The following is a 13,431-nucleotide window of genomic DNA, read 5'->3' as shown; positions in this document are numbered from 1 at the left end:
TGTGTATTTCTTTCTGGCTGTACTTATACATTTCAGGTCCCTCTGTCAAAACCATACACAATGGCCAACCTTGAACTCCTGCCCACACAAAGCTATGAAAATCCTGCCTTTCATGTATATCATCACAAGGATATTTAGCCTGATGCTACAATAAGGCAATAATTTCATCAGAAGTGATAAATAGTTGCATTTCCTCCTACAGCAGGGCAGGAGCAAATATCCCACCTTGTCCTTTCCTCTATGGCAACACCAGGCAACCACAGCCAGAAACACAACCAGAGACAACTTCTGTCTGAGTTGGACATTTCATTGAAAGGTTCACACCTCCAGCAGTGCATTTAATAGTGCTGGTGAAAGGCAGGTTGTTTTCTTTCTTCTTAAAAGCACAGCAAAAAAAGTTTGCAGCCTCTCTCTCCCCAGCCACACAAGCCACAGAGTTTCAGTACCCACCCCCACACCACAGGAAACATTCTACATGCAAAAGAGGTTGTGAGACCTTTTATGGTTTTCAGCATCCACCAAAGCTAGAGAACCACTGTTACAATCTCCTGAGAGATTTATAATATGGGATACCTGGAAGTCAGATTAGTTAATAGGGTTCTATATATATAAATTACACAAAATAATATTAAACAGAACAACACCTTCAACAGAGGGTTAACTCATATTTCACTACAAGAACACTGAATGATGCATCTGTTTCATGTACTTAAGAGTGAAAGCTCACAGTAACAAAATGCAACATGCAGGAATGGATTTTTCAAGCACTGATTTCAAAAAACAGCAAGTTTTGTAAAATGACAACAAAAAATCAGGAGACAATTGCTTCTAATACTATTTCTCTAATTGGCCTACAATGCAAAGGCCAATCAAGTTCTTGTGGACTGTGTCCACCTTAAGTCCTGTTCCCTACTCCAGCATAGCAAATACACACTGAGCTGTTAACTGCAGTAATGCTAATTAAAAGACAAAATCTCACGACTACATTAACGGCGAAATTGCCAATTAGCACACAAGGCTTCCTCATTACTGCTGCTGCATGGAATCTGAAGCATGATGTGGATAGCAGTCATAAAATAAAAAAACACTTTCAAATAGCCAAGAGGTCACATTTTCAGCTTACTTCAGAAATACTGCTGGAATCAGTAACTGAGAAGCTGACCTACAGGAAAGAAAAATTCCTACAACCTTTTGTGAAAACCGCTAAAGAAAAATACTGCCATTTTCCACATCTGCATTCACAATGGTTTCCAGAGGCCTTGGTGTAGCCACTAGAAAATGGCTTAAAATTTTAAAAATAGGCCAAAGGCTAAGATTTCAGTGGATAATTTATCCTGACTTCATACTCCACACAGCGCTTCCCCAGGAAGAACCAATGGATACTGAAAGCAGTTCAGGCAATCCTAGTGCCCTCTATTCTTCAGAAGGAACACTTATTCTTGCATCCTTCAGTCTCTTTCAATGATCATTTAATGAAAATTAATCCAGATCTTCACAACCCTAGAGCTGCTTCAGGTCCCTTTGTACCTCTTTTCTTTTATTTTTAAAGATTTAAAATTCTAATTCAGAAGTCTCATGGTAAATAGAATGGAAATGCTTTTCAGCATTATCCTCCTTGAGAGAACCGGAGTAGGTATTTGTTTTTTACTTGCTCCCTTTTAATCAAGCATTTTGTTGACCATAATCAATTTCTTCACTCAGGAGAAAAATGTGCAATTATCTACAATGAAGAAGGTGTGTCTAAGGAATAGGGTGGGGGGGGGAAAGAGAAATCAATGGAACCATCTGTCTGACATTCCTACAACATTATAAGAGACTTGTAATTAACTGCTTGCCTACCAAAGTCTGCCAGCTTTAACTCCCCCGTGTCACTGATCAGAAGGTTCTGTGGTTTCAGGTCCCTGTGCAAAATGTAACGCTGGTGGATGTAAGACAGTCCTCGCAGCAACTGAAATAAAAATAACTGAAAAAGAGGGGGACAAAAAATGACCTCTGTTAATATTTTGCATATAACCACAGGTGATTTCTTCACAATATGCAGGTTGCTTGCACATTGTGGTAACATTGTGTCAGAATTCCTCCCAAACTGGCTAATTCCCACCCAAATTTAACACAATGAAATTTCCATCTGAAACATACTTACTTTGCAAGGACTAAACCCAGCCTCCAAGCCCTACTATGTCATAGGTTCAATATGACTGCTTTAAAAAGAATGAGAGTAATACAACCATGTGCAGAAGGCTTGGTTTCACCAAATTATAATTATATTCCATTTACCCATATGGCCTTAAAGATTAGGTGGTAGCCTGAAGACAGATGTGTATCTTCACTAATTATAGGAAACAACAATACAGGGTGAATAGGGATGGGGAGATAAGGATGGGGGATGGAACACTGCAGCTAAAACAAAGAAGAAATTAATGGTATAACAAAAAGGCCTATGTACCCAAGGAAATCTGCAAGTAAAATAGATTTTATCCATCTAAGTCTATTTTAATGGGAGTTTCTTATGTATTTTTCATTAGGAAATAATAACTCTCACTGAACCTAAAGACAACTTTTGAAATCTATTTGCAATAGTCTTCAAGGTAAATTTAGATACAAATCTAACTCACCATCTCCTGGCTTCTTAGAGTCCTTCCCTGGACTCTATAAACGCTTATTCCTAAAACAAAGTACTACTATTGTGTATTCTGTAATTTACAATCATGATCAAAGCACTGGATGAAGAAGGTCTTTTGTCCTCCCCTTTTCATGTCCCCCATGCATCATTCTCCCTCATCCTTTCAGACACCTGCTGTGAAGGGCTGTGTTAACCATCATAGGTTTTGTCCATACAAAAGGTGAATGAACTCCCAGGAGTTTTCTTTGCAGTTATGAAGAAACTATCCCAATGTAAGACCCTTCCTTCTGCCTGATATATTTTAATAAACACTTCAGCTTCTAAATGTGAACACAAAAATCCCCTCCAAAGCTACACATGGAGGATGGAAGAGCAGATTTGGACTTTGTGCCTTACAGCTCAGAGGACAGTGCAATGTGCTCTCTAGAAGATGTGGGAACCACACCAAAGGTTTGGGAAAAGTCAACTCAGGCACACGAGATTTTCTAATTAACTTGCAACACAAGCATCCTATTCAGTGATTACTGAAGTGAAGAGACATTATAAAAAGGGTTACAAAATCTGATTACAGAAGAGAATAAAGGGTGACATGAAAGAAACAGAAATGTCACGTTACTGAAGGAGAAATGAATTTAATTGCATTTCATTTTTACCCTGAGTGCAGATACAATGCAGTCTATGTTTAGCTATTTAGCCAGGGCACAAAGAGCCATATCAATCACCTTCTTGCCAGGGCTGGGTCTAACAATGTGCTGAGGAAACCCAAGAGCAAAATACAAACAAAGAATAGCAGGAAAGTCATAAGTAACATGCACATTCCTTTTTGAATTGTGGTTAAAGTGGAATTCATGGTACACAAAAACTATTTTAATAAGAACAAGAAGCAGAATTGGTTTTCATTACAGCCTGAAAATATCAATCTAATTCTATTAAATTACTTCAAAATAATGTATTTTAAAATACAAATATGGGCAAAATAACCAATTTGCTAGGCTAAATCAGAGGCATTTAACTTCAAACATTATACTTAAATATACAAAGACATTTCAATTATCATGGTAGCTTACAGCACTGTAATCTGTATAATAAGTCAAAATATATTTATTAATGTCTTTCATTTGGCTTTAGTGCAAAGAGTCAAGTGATTTGACATAACGTGCTAAAAAAAATGCCCAACAACTTCACAGCTAAACAGAATAAACATCTGCTCTTGAGGACAGCTTTGGAATGTACTTTTATTCCAAACTTGCAGACATGCTGTACTCATTAAGTACTTCCCCAAAAGTTAATTAATTCACTCACACCTCCTTAGAGGAAGCTCATGGAAGAGAAGGGAGAAAAAAAACTTTCCTGAATTCATTAGAGGGTAAACTCAGATATTGTGGTTTTTGCTTTCTCTTTTTCTCTTCTTCTTTGTTTTTATTTGGTAATATTAAGTGTGAAAATATTTAAGTGAACACAAGCCTAAGATCTGGCAGTAAAGCATTCTGCAAACCACAGGCCCTTTGTGTTTGCTTGGGATGGGAAAACACCAAGGGAAGCCTCTCCATTTCCAACAGTTTCCCAGCCCACAAAAAGAAAAGATTAATTGGAAGAAACTGCTTCTGATTCCACACAAAACACTTCTGCCCTCTCACAGTCAAGCTCCCTCTCCTGATCTTGAGGAAAGCCTTTTCCAAGAAACCTGTTTTCTTTCCAGATTATCTGCATTACCTTTGCAAGGACAGAGATGAATCCTAGAGGAGGTACCATCAATCCTTACCCACACACCCAGTCTGAAATCTACATATCTCCTGCCATGGTCATGCTCTCACCTTATTTGCTCCATCCTCCACCTCACTCAATTCCAATCACTATCAAACCTCAGCCTGGGGTTTTTCAGGGAGTTTTGAACAAGCAACTGAAGTTGTTTCCCAAGGCCCCAGGAAGGCAGCTGGAGTCAATGGCAAATTCAACATGTATTTCAACAGGTTGGTTGTGATGGTAAAGACATCAATCACAAAGACATCATTTGTGTACAGTTTTTAGCTTATTAGTAAGAAAAAGGGTTTTGGTAATAAAATTAGGTTCACAAAATGACAAAGATCACCGTGGTGAGAGTTGAAAAAGACAAAAAACAGGACAGGGATTTGTCCCTAGAAGTCTGGTTTTCAGCAAAGCTTAACATTAGGAAGCTCAGCAATTTATATTAAGACAAAAAGCCCTAACACTTGTGGCTTCAAGTCTTGCTTATTTATTATAGCCATTAAAAAATACCTTTTTTTTCCCCCTGACTGTTATGCAGCTCCCACTTTAATGAGCAACATATTTTAATGAAGACTTTCCATTGTCAGCAAGAAAAATGTATGCAGGTCAAAGTTAATTCAGGGTTTATGGACTGGGATATTAAAAGAACATTAGCAGTTCTTAAAACTTGCAAGAGAAAGCCCTCAACTCCACAAAGGGGTGAATTAGCACCTACACAGTCCTTCAAGTGTAATGCCTGGATAGCCATTTGAGCTATATGCAACATTTGACCAGATGCCTGTAGTGGCTGTAAAATGCATCTTCTGAGAGACCTGTAGCTCTCTGGAAGAACAGCCCAGCTTTCCTGGTGTTGTAATGAGACTGGGTGAGTGCACAGCCCAGAGCCTTGCATCCAGGCACCCAGTGGCTGCCTGCTGGCCCATGTGCTGCAGAATGCTTTACTGTTGCTGGCCTCTGAAAGATCTTGGAAGTTAGACACTTACACAGGCCATGCAAAACACCTCTAAAGGGTGGGATTGAGAGCAGCTAACACTGCCTGACTTAGGTTCCCCAAGCTCTGTCCAGTCTAACAATGAAGGGGAACACTCATGTACAAATAATCCATGTCAGATATTCAGATGACTCCATACACTTTACCTCCATTATCAGAGCTTCTGCCAAATGATAGTGGGGAAAGTGAAAAGAAGAAATTCACAACATGCTTAGGGAGAGTCTCCACAAAATGTACCACTTCCATACAGACTCTGCTGAGGCACTGAGGTCCCCAGTGATGGAAAGGATGCTTGCCAAGAGGACAAAATAATGATGCCTGTGGGAGCCTTTTTAAAGTCCTTCTGTGATGGCAAAGAGGGATTTCTAAACTATTCTCTTCATTTGGGCTCCCTTAATTTATGTTGTACTGTGGGAATAGAGGACCTGGCCCTGGATACAGAAGCAGAAAGTTACACAGAACTAGAAAGCTACAAAGAACTTTTTAGTTTACAGAAGATGCACAAAATTCTCAGTTCTGCTCTCTTGGCAGCAAAATACTGCAAAAAAGGCTGAGATAATCTGGACCAGGAGGTAACATGATTTCAGAAGAAAGCTGAAAGCAAGCCTGAATTAATGTGCCTTTCCTCTAGCAAGCTCATACTGCTCTATTAGTAAAGTTACTTTTGAAAAACAATACACAATACCACACAAGCTTTTTTATCACCCATCACTGATTACACAAATGTTCTTTCTTGGTCTGTGTATCAAAGGACACTGTCTGGGTATCACTGAATCATCTGAATTCCCAAGCGTGCATTCAGCATCAATGAAATCATATTTAGTCTTAATAGGCCATCAAATCTAAAAATACCAGTAAAAGAAACCAAACTTGGGACATCCCATCTCATGCTTGCAACCAGTGAAGTTCTCTCTATCATCCAGAGGACAGTACAGGCTTCTGTAAATTATTTGCTACTTTAAAGGGAAAAAGGAGGTCATAAATCACTACAATGACATCTCACAACCTTGGAAATAAACACAACTGAACATATTGCTCAGTTCCATTTGAGTTTGCTAGACTGTTTGGGAGTTTTAAAATACTTGTTTTAGAACATTACCACTACAAACAACTACCTGGAAGTATGTAATATCACAGAAACAATGAGAAATGTCCCTCTGTGACTTCTGCTGGCATGTCAAAAGCCCATCAAACACAATCTTTACCACTCTTGGTTTGCTATTCATTTCCCTCTTCTCAACCAGGATAATAACCATGAGATAAAACCCAACTTTTCACTTCTATAACCTGGGGAAATACTGCACTTTTTAGGTCAAAGCTTTGTAGACTCTGTTTCTTAAATTGTCAGAAGTTTCAGGAACAAAGTATTGAATTGAGACAAATTTGCATCCCTAAGAATAAGAAAAATCTGAACAAAAATTATTAGCTATTTGAATCTGTAGGATTTTCAGGATCATAATAAGGTTTATCTCACTAAAGGTTTCTCCTATCTGTCTTCCCTGGAATCAACTGAGTTCTTGCTAAAAGAATCTTAAAACAATCCACTCCAAAATGCATTTATAAAAATTTCTAATTTTCTCCTGCATTCCTTACATGAGTGTCTTACCAAGGCAATGTCACACAGAAATACATGTGATAGAGCCACTGGAAATGTGCATTGCATCATCACTTAAAAATGTGTATATATATATATATATATATATATATATATATGTACAGATTTTTCCACTTATTTCCAGCAGAACTGCAAAGGAAAGAGATTAGAATGTGTTAATTTGCTAATTTCTATTCTCTTTGATGCTCTTTTAATAATTTTTTGTCCCCTCTGGGTACTACTACAGTCATTTGCAATGAGGAAGGTGTGCTTAATTAACTGAGTATAAAGACACTCCCTTATGATCAGTTATAGTCATCTGCTAATGTTCAGTAAGTGGAAGACTCAGTTTTTTTCTTCTGAATGGCAAAAAAATAAATTCAATTCAACTGAATCTGTTTTTTCACCTTTCATCAACTCACTTCCATGCTGAAGTAGGTCAGAATGGCAATTGCTGCCTCACCGATTTAAAAAAATTGGAAGTGCTCTCCCTGCAATATACACATTTTCTTGCCACATATGAATCATGAAGAACATACAGACAATAAATTACAAGTGCACTTATGAAAGTGACATTCTTCTAGCATGAATTGTAGCATGCTAATGAAGATTCTGCATTAACTGTTCACAGTTGTGCATATTATCAAACAATTAAGTGACAAGACTGACATGAAGTAGGGTGAAATGCTGATGCCATATTTAATGTCTGATAACTAAAAAGTCTAATTTAAATAATCAATTCTCAATGCCATGTGTAAAAGACAACCTTAATTTGGCATAACATTATTCTGTCTGCTGCACACCTGCCTGTTCACTGAATGAGGAATGAAAAATAGCACCCTCTCTGCATTAAACAGCACCACGTCTTACTTAGCATATCTGCTGAAATACACTTTTAATTCAACTTCACATCAGCAGCATGACCAATTTTAGTGAGTAGGAGAGGGATTTCAGAAGCATCACATTAGTTTAGATTTGCTTCCAGTAACAACAGATAAATCTAAAAGGACCACCACAGCAGGTTTTCACCTCAAAGTCAAAGACTGTTTTCTTCAAACCCCAGTGAGTCAGGGACATGAAAATTCATCATAGCTGGATCTCCTACCACATTTAACTGCCCAGTTCCTGTGCACCTAAGTCTGTGGTGCTCAGCCTCCTGGTCAGACATCCCTAGTTACACACAGGTACACCCACCACAGCTTCCCTACATCGTGTAACATCTTTGTCACATGGGGATGCAGGACTGGCCATGTAATCCAGCATATTGATATTGGAGTCTGTAATCCACAGAAAAGGGGGAACACAAACCTCCTGTCCATGCCACAGGTGTTGATGCAATCACACAATGGAAAGAAAACAGAAACATGCTAGGGAAGCCTACTTTGTTAACAACTGCAACCCAAAACCTAAAGCATTTTTATCCTACTTTTCAGATATTATGCTTTTCTAACAAGCATGTGGGTTTGTATATTACTATTAATAAATGTAGCTATTGCTCAGCAAGAGCCAGTATGCAATGCTCTGCTGCTGCCAAAGTTCAAGCAGCTCCACCTGAGTGCAGCAGGCATGCATTGTATGGGTATGACACAAGAGCTGCCCAATGCCTGCATGTTCTAAATGCCTCCCTGTGCTTCAGACCGTCCTAAAACTGTAATCAGTTCAGTCATAAATATTAATGTTTACAGAAGACATCAGATGACAACTACCCTATGGCTTTGACTCAGATTATTAATTTTCACATTAGTCATTAAATGCCAAAATTACTCATCTGACAAAAACAGATTCAACATTAAAAACTGCAACCATTAGTTAAGGGTAGTGTTCACCATGCTGGAGTGTAATGAGGAATACATGAATACCATGAATGATAAATTCCAGAGATTTCAGATAATATCATATAACAATGAGTGTATTTCAACACTTTCAATCCAATGTTACGGAGACCACCATTAAACCCTTGGTTTAATAAACCAAATATTTTTATCCTGTCTGGGTTTTTTTAACTATAAAGTTGACTAATCTCTTCTTGACCATCTAGCACAGAAAAATGTTGCAGCATCCCATTATGTCACTAGTTATTATCTATTACATTCCTTTTAATTTCTTTTTTTTACAGTTTAAAGACAAATTATAATTTTTGCTGAAACATAAGCATATTTTCATGGAGATTATTGGGCTGCCCTAAGAAACCTAGTACCCAAATCCCAATCCACATTTTGCCACATATTCTGACTCAGTATTGCAGTGATAAAACACATTTTAAAGGTTCTGGTGGGGGTAGGGCTTAGTTAGTTGAGATTTTGCTTCAAAAATATGCATCCATTACGCACAGAAGACTGCTGTGCCCTGCTTCCTAGGAGAAAGGAAGGCTTAAAATTGAGATGGGTAAGAGCTGAAGGCTCCTGGGAGAAGGCTGAGTGTTCTTGTTGCCTGCATGCAAAGCTCAACAAGCCTATTTCATCTTAACACTTTTTGGCCCTAGGAAGAGAAAAGGTGCCCAGGGAGAAGAACAGATCAGTGCAGCAATATTAGACAGAATAAGAACAAACTGGAAGTTCCTTCCCCCTCTGGTCACAGCAGAGAGGAGATTTCCAAGTTGCCTGAAGTAAGAGATTTTGAGAGCAATTAGGAGACAGGGAAGTTTTTGTCTGGTTGACAACTCATTGTCATTCAGGCTGGTGTTGCACGGATTAAGGAACAGTGGGTCAGAGGGAAATGTCTTTTTTTATTGCCAAAGATGTTTTTTTCTGTCAAATGCTCACACAAATCGATATTACCTCTAACACTCAAGTAGAAGAAAAAAGGCAGAGAGAAAAAAATCCAGGATGCTTTTCTCAAAAGACTTCAGCTATCTCAAGACAGCATCACTAATTAAGAAGCAAATCTGCTTTCCTTAATAGATTTATTTTAAAGGCAGGGATGCAAACAAGCAATGCAGGCATGACAGATGCATGCCTTCGCTCCACTTATTCTACCAGTAATAGGAGTTACAGTAAACAAACTCAACTATAAAATAAATGCATCCAGGCATGAAGATGAATTTGTGTGCATTACTGGGAATGTAATAATATGGAGCAAAAGACACAGAATAAAGGTGATAATTCAAAGATTAGAAGAAGCTAAGAACAGCTACATTTTCACAGTACATGCTGAAATGCACAAATAAAAAGATATTAAAATTATGAATTTACAAAACCAGAGCCATCTATGGACAGCTGAAAATAAAGGCTCAGGAGAACCAAAAAGGTAGACAAAAAAATTGGTGGAGATAGCCCTATACCAGACAGAAAGGGACATAAATCAGAATGAAGATCACAACAAAAAAAAAATAAAACTATCACTGGTAGGGTCAGGTAGTTGCTCTGAACCATTAGAGATTCTTCTGTAGAAAGAAACCCAGATGTTCCCATTGAGCATGCACTACCTCTAAAGGCTGCAACATCTGTAGGAAAGAAAGCCAGGAGTACATATTTCAGTAGTCTGGGCCAGGAGGAACAGCACAGGGAGCTTCAGGAGCAAATCTTGTACTTCAGTTTGCAATAGCACATTTTGCAATGTGCAAGCACCACACATTACACATATAAATCAATTCCTATTTCCAGTCATGGACAAGGCTGCAGCAGTAGCTTCCAGCAGAAACATAATTACATGTGGGGCCATGTATTTAAGATTTATTGCTTGCCTTCAATTGTGGAAAAACTGAGAAAGACATCTTTTAAGCCAGGCAAGAGAAGATGAGGCCATGCCTACTACACAGGGACTTATTAACTGATCACCCTTTTCCTCAACATCTCTTACTGTAACACTGTACACAGTATGTGAATATATAGTTATAAGTAAGTGGTAGTCATGCAAGTTTGTTAGCTAACAAAGATGTAAATAATTGTATGTTTGGAGCTAATGGAGTGTGCAGAATATATGGATTGAAACAACTTTTGGCTTTATGCCAATTTCCCTTCACGCTGATGAAGATGTTTCAGGTACCTAAGTGTGTTAACATTATCAAAATAACTGGTAATAACACTAATAACATTACCAGGGATAAGCAGTTTTAAAACAGCATCTCAGCACCACATGCAAGGTCCTTGAAGGGTTTAAAGCCTGATGTTATTTGCAAGACTTGCACATCCACCCAAGAATTATAAAATGCTGAAATCACTATACACACATACCAATAAAAATGCTAAACCTAATACTTTGGGAAGCAAACTTGTTTTATTTGCCTAAGAATACTGTCCCTGGACTTCTGTAACTGCCAGCAGAGACATTCTTCTTTATACTTCCACATACTTATAATATCCTGCTTAGTCTTTATTTAAAATAGCCAAATGACATCAAATAGGCTATTTAAAACCACAAGGAAGGCAGTGTCAAACACAATACCTGAGGGGACAACAATATGTGTGTCCATCAAAGTAATTTAGATTTTATTTTACTTATGAGTCTTCATTTAAAAGTAAGCCTGAGGGAACAAGCATTGTCTTTAGCTTGCAAATAAAGAGAAAATTCAGAAATATAATTAAGCTGAAGATATCCTATAGAAGTCAAGATGTAAGTAAATAATGGTTTTGCATCTTCCCTCCTATAAAATGCTGTTTAACAGGAATTACTGTATATATTCCTTGGAAAAAAGAAAGATGTGTGATTATGTGGGTTTGTATTTATAATAACTGGTAACAAGCCATAAAGAACTATCCATCAACAGGCAATACTTTCCTCAAGAACAAAATTAAAAGGCAGGGGGTCTTTTGTCATGCTGGGAGAGCATCAATGGCTTAATCCCACAGGTTAGCCCCAGAGAGCCGAGACTAATTTATTGCTACTGGAATATAATTGCTCAACTGGAAGCTTTTAAAATGGATTTGGGGATCACATAACCACTGATTCTGAACAAATAGAAAAGTCTGACTAAAAGTGGAATTACTGAAGGACCTCTAGAAAGAAAGGGCTGGCAGGGAGAGAAGGCTAATTAATATAGCTCAGCTCAACCCTTAGAAATCAGCTGTGGATCCAAACAGACAACTTTGGAAGCTAAAACCAAAACAAGGTGGCAAAGTCTCAGACCCCCAATTGCACAGGTCAACAGAGTACAGCACAAGAAAGCATTAAAATGAAATGGTTATGAAATAACTATCTTGCTTCCTCTGAAACAAAAGAGCAGCACAAGCTTTTAGTTTGGCAGGCTGGTGAAGGTCTGAACATTTTTAGCATATGAGACTGGGGTTCTGTCCTCCCAGCTGAAGAAATCACTCTCTTAGACTATTTTTAATTCAGCTTTCAGAGCTGGCATCACACTAAAAATCCCAAGCAGTCTGATTCAGTCTTGAAAATGGTAGGACCTCAATTCATCACCCCTGCTTTTATCAATTACTGCATGATAAAAGCTAGCTTTTGTTGCTGGCTTGGTAAGAGAGTCTACTAAATATATATAACTGATTTTCATCAAGATTATTTAAGAGAAAAGAAAGTTAATTGTTCAATGGGATTGCTCATGCTTCATCTGCTCCAACATCCTTTTTGTTTTTCTTTTCTCCCCCTCCACCACGCCCCACTTTTATTAATAGTCCATTGGGAATTTTAAAAACTTGAACAAGCACCAGTACATCAGGACTCTACACTCAGCTACTCAAATAAATATTTCTAATGTGTCTATAGGCTTCAAAGGTGTTGCTAAGCACTGTTAGGTGGTGCTGATACCCACAGAAAAACATGCAGCAAAATCTGAAAGGGAAATAATGCTTCTGCTGCAGGTTCCTTGTTTTAACAACCACATTCAACACCCAAAATTTTGCTTAGGAAACTGAGCAGGGAAGAAAGCTCAGAAGTTTCACAGGTCAAAAGGCAGGTCCTACCTCACTCCCCTAAGTGCCATACTCATGGTGTGTGAGTGTGCTGGCTTTTTGTTTTTTTCCCAAATATATGCAGTAAGGAGGAATTTTCCTCATTTTTTTTAGATGACAGTAATTCTTATTGAAATTCATATGTTTTAGATGCCATTTTTCATTCAAAGAACACAGAAAATTAGTGAATGAAAGATGTGAAATAATAATCAGCTATTGCAGAAAAAAAGTACTTCCTCTTTTTAAAATAATGTTATATTTTTTTTAAAGCCAAACAGAACTTCATTTCAGTAAGTTAGATCCTGGAATAAAGTTCCCAGAATGACAAGTGAAGACTTAAACACTTCCAGAGTAGAACATCAATGGGACTAGTGTCCAAGTGCAAGACAATTGTAACAAATATCATCTGAGTGACCTAAACACACACAATACATTCTGTATGTCTGGTTGGCTTCCATTTGATGCTAAGATCATTTGGCTGACTTCCCAAATAGTAACTGGATCAAGTCTCTACTCATCTATCTTTTCATTAAATCCTGCTAATAAACTCTCTCCTTCCTGTGTGATGATTCTCAGTATCTACCTTAGAAGGAAAAAACAAAAATTGAAAAAGTGAGATCAGCTATAAAAATGCTGA

The 13,431-nt window shown here is 37.9% G+C and overlaps 1 protein-coding gene across 5 annotated transcripts in view; it reads right to left on the bottom strand.

The window, feature by feature from the left end:
* The window catches only part of CDK14 (cyclin dependent kinase 14), a 337,412-nt gene that overhangs the window by 179,718 nt on the left and 144,263 nt on the right, over positions 1 to 13,431 (bottom strand). For all 5 annotated transcript variants that reach the window (XM_079300341.1, XM_079300340.1, XM_079300342.1 and 2 more), the window contains one exon: positions 1,840 to 1,963. In XM_079300341.1, coding sequence (XP_079156467.1) covers positions 1,840 to 1,963 — 124 coding nt within the window. The remainder of the gene's footprint in view (positions 1 to 1,839; positions 1,964 to 13,431) is intronic.

Source organism: Erithacus rubecula (genome assembly GCF_903797595.1).
Source record: "Erithacus rubecula genome assembly, chromosome: 3".
NCBI classification, from domain to species: domain Eukaryota; kingdom Metazoa; phylum Chordata; class Aves; order Passeriformes; family Muscicapidae; genus Erithacus; species Erithacus rubecula.
This window is presented reverse-complemented; position numbering and strand designations above follow the sequence as displayed.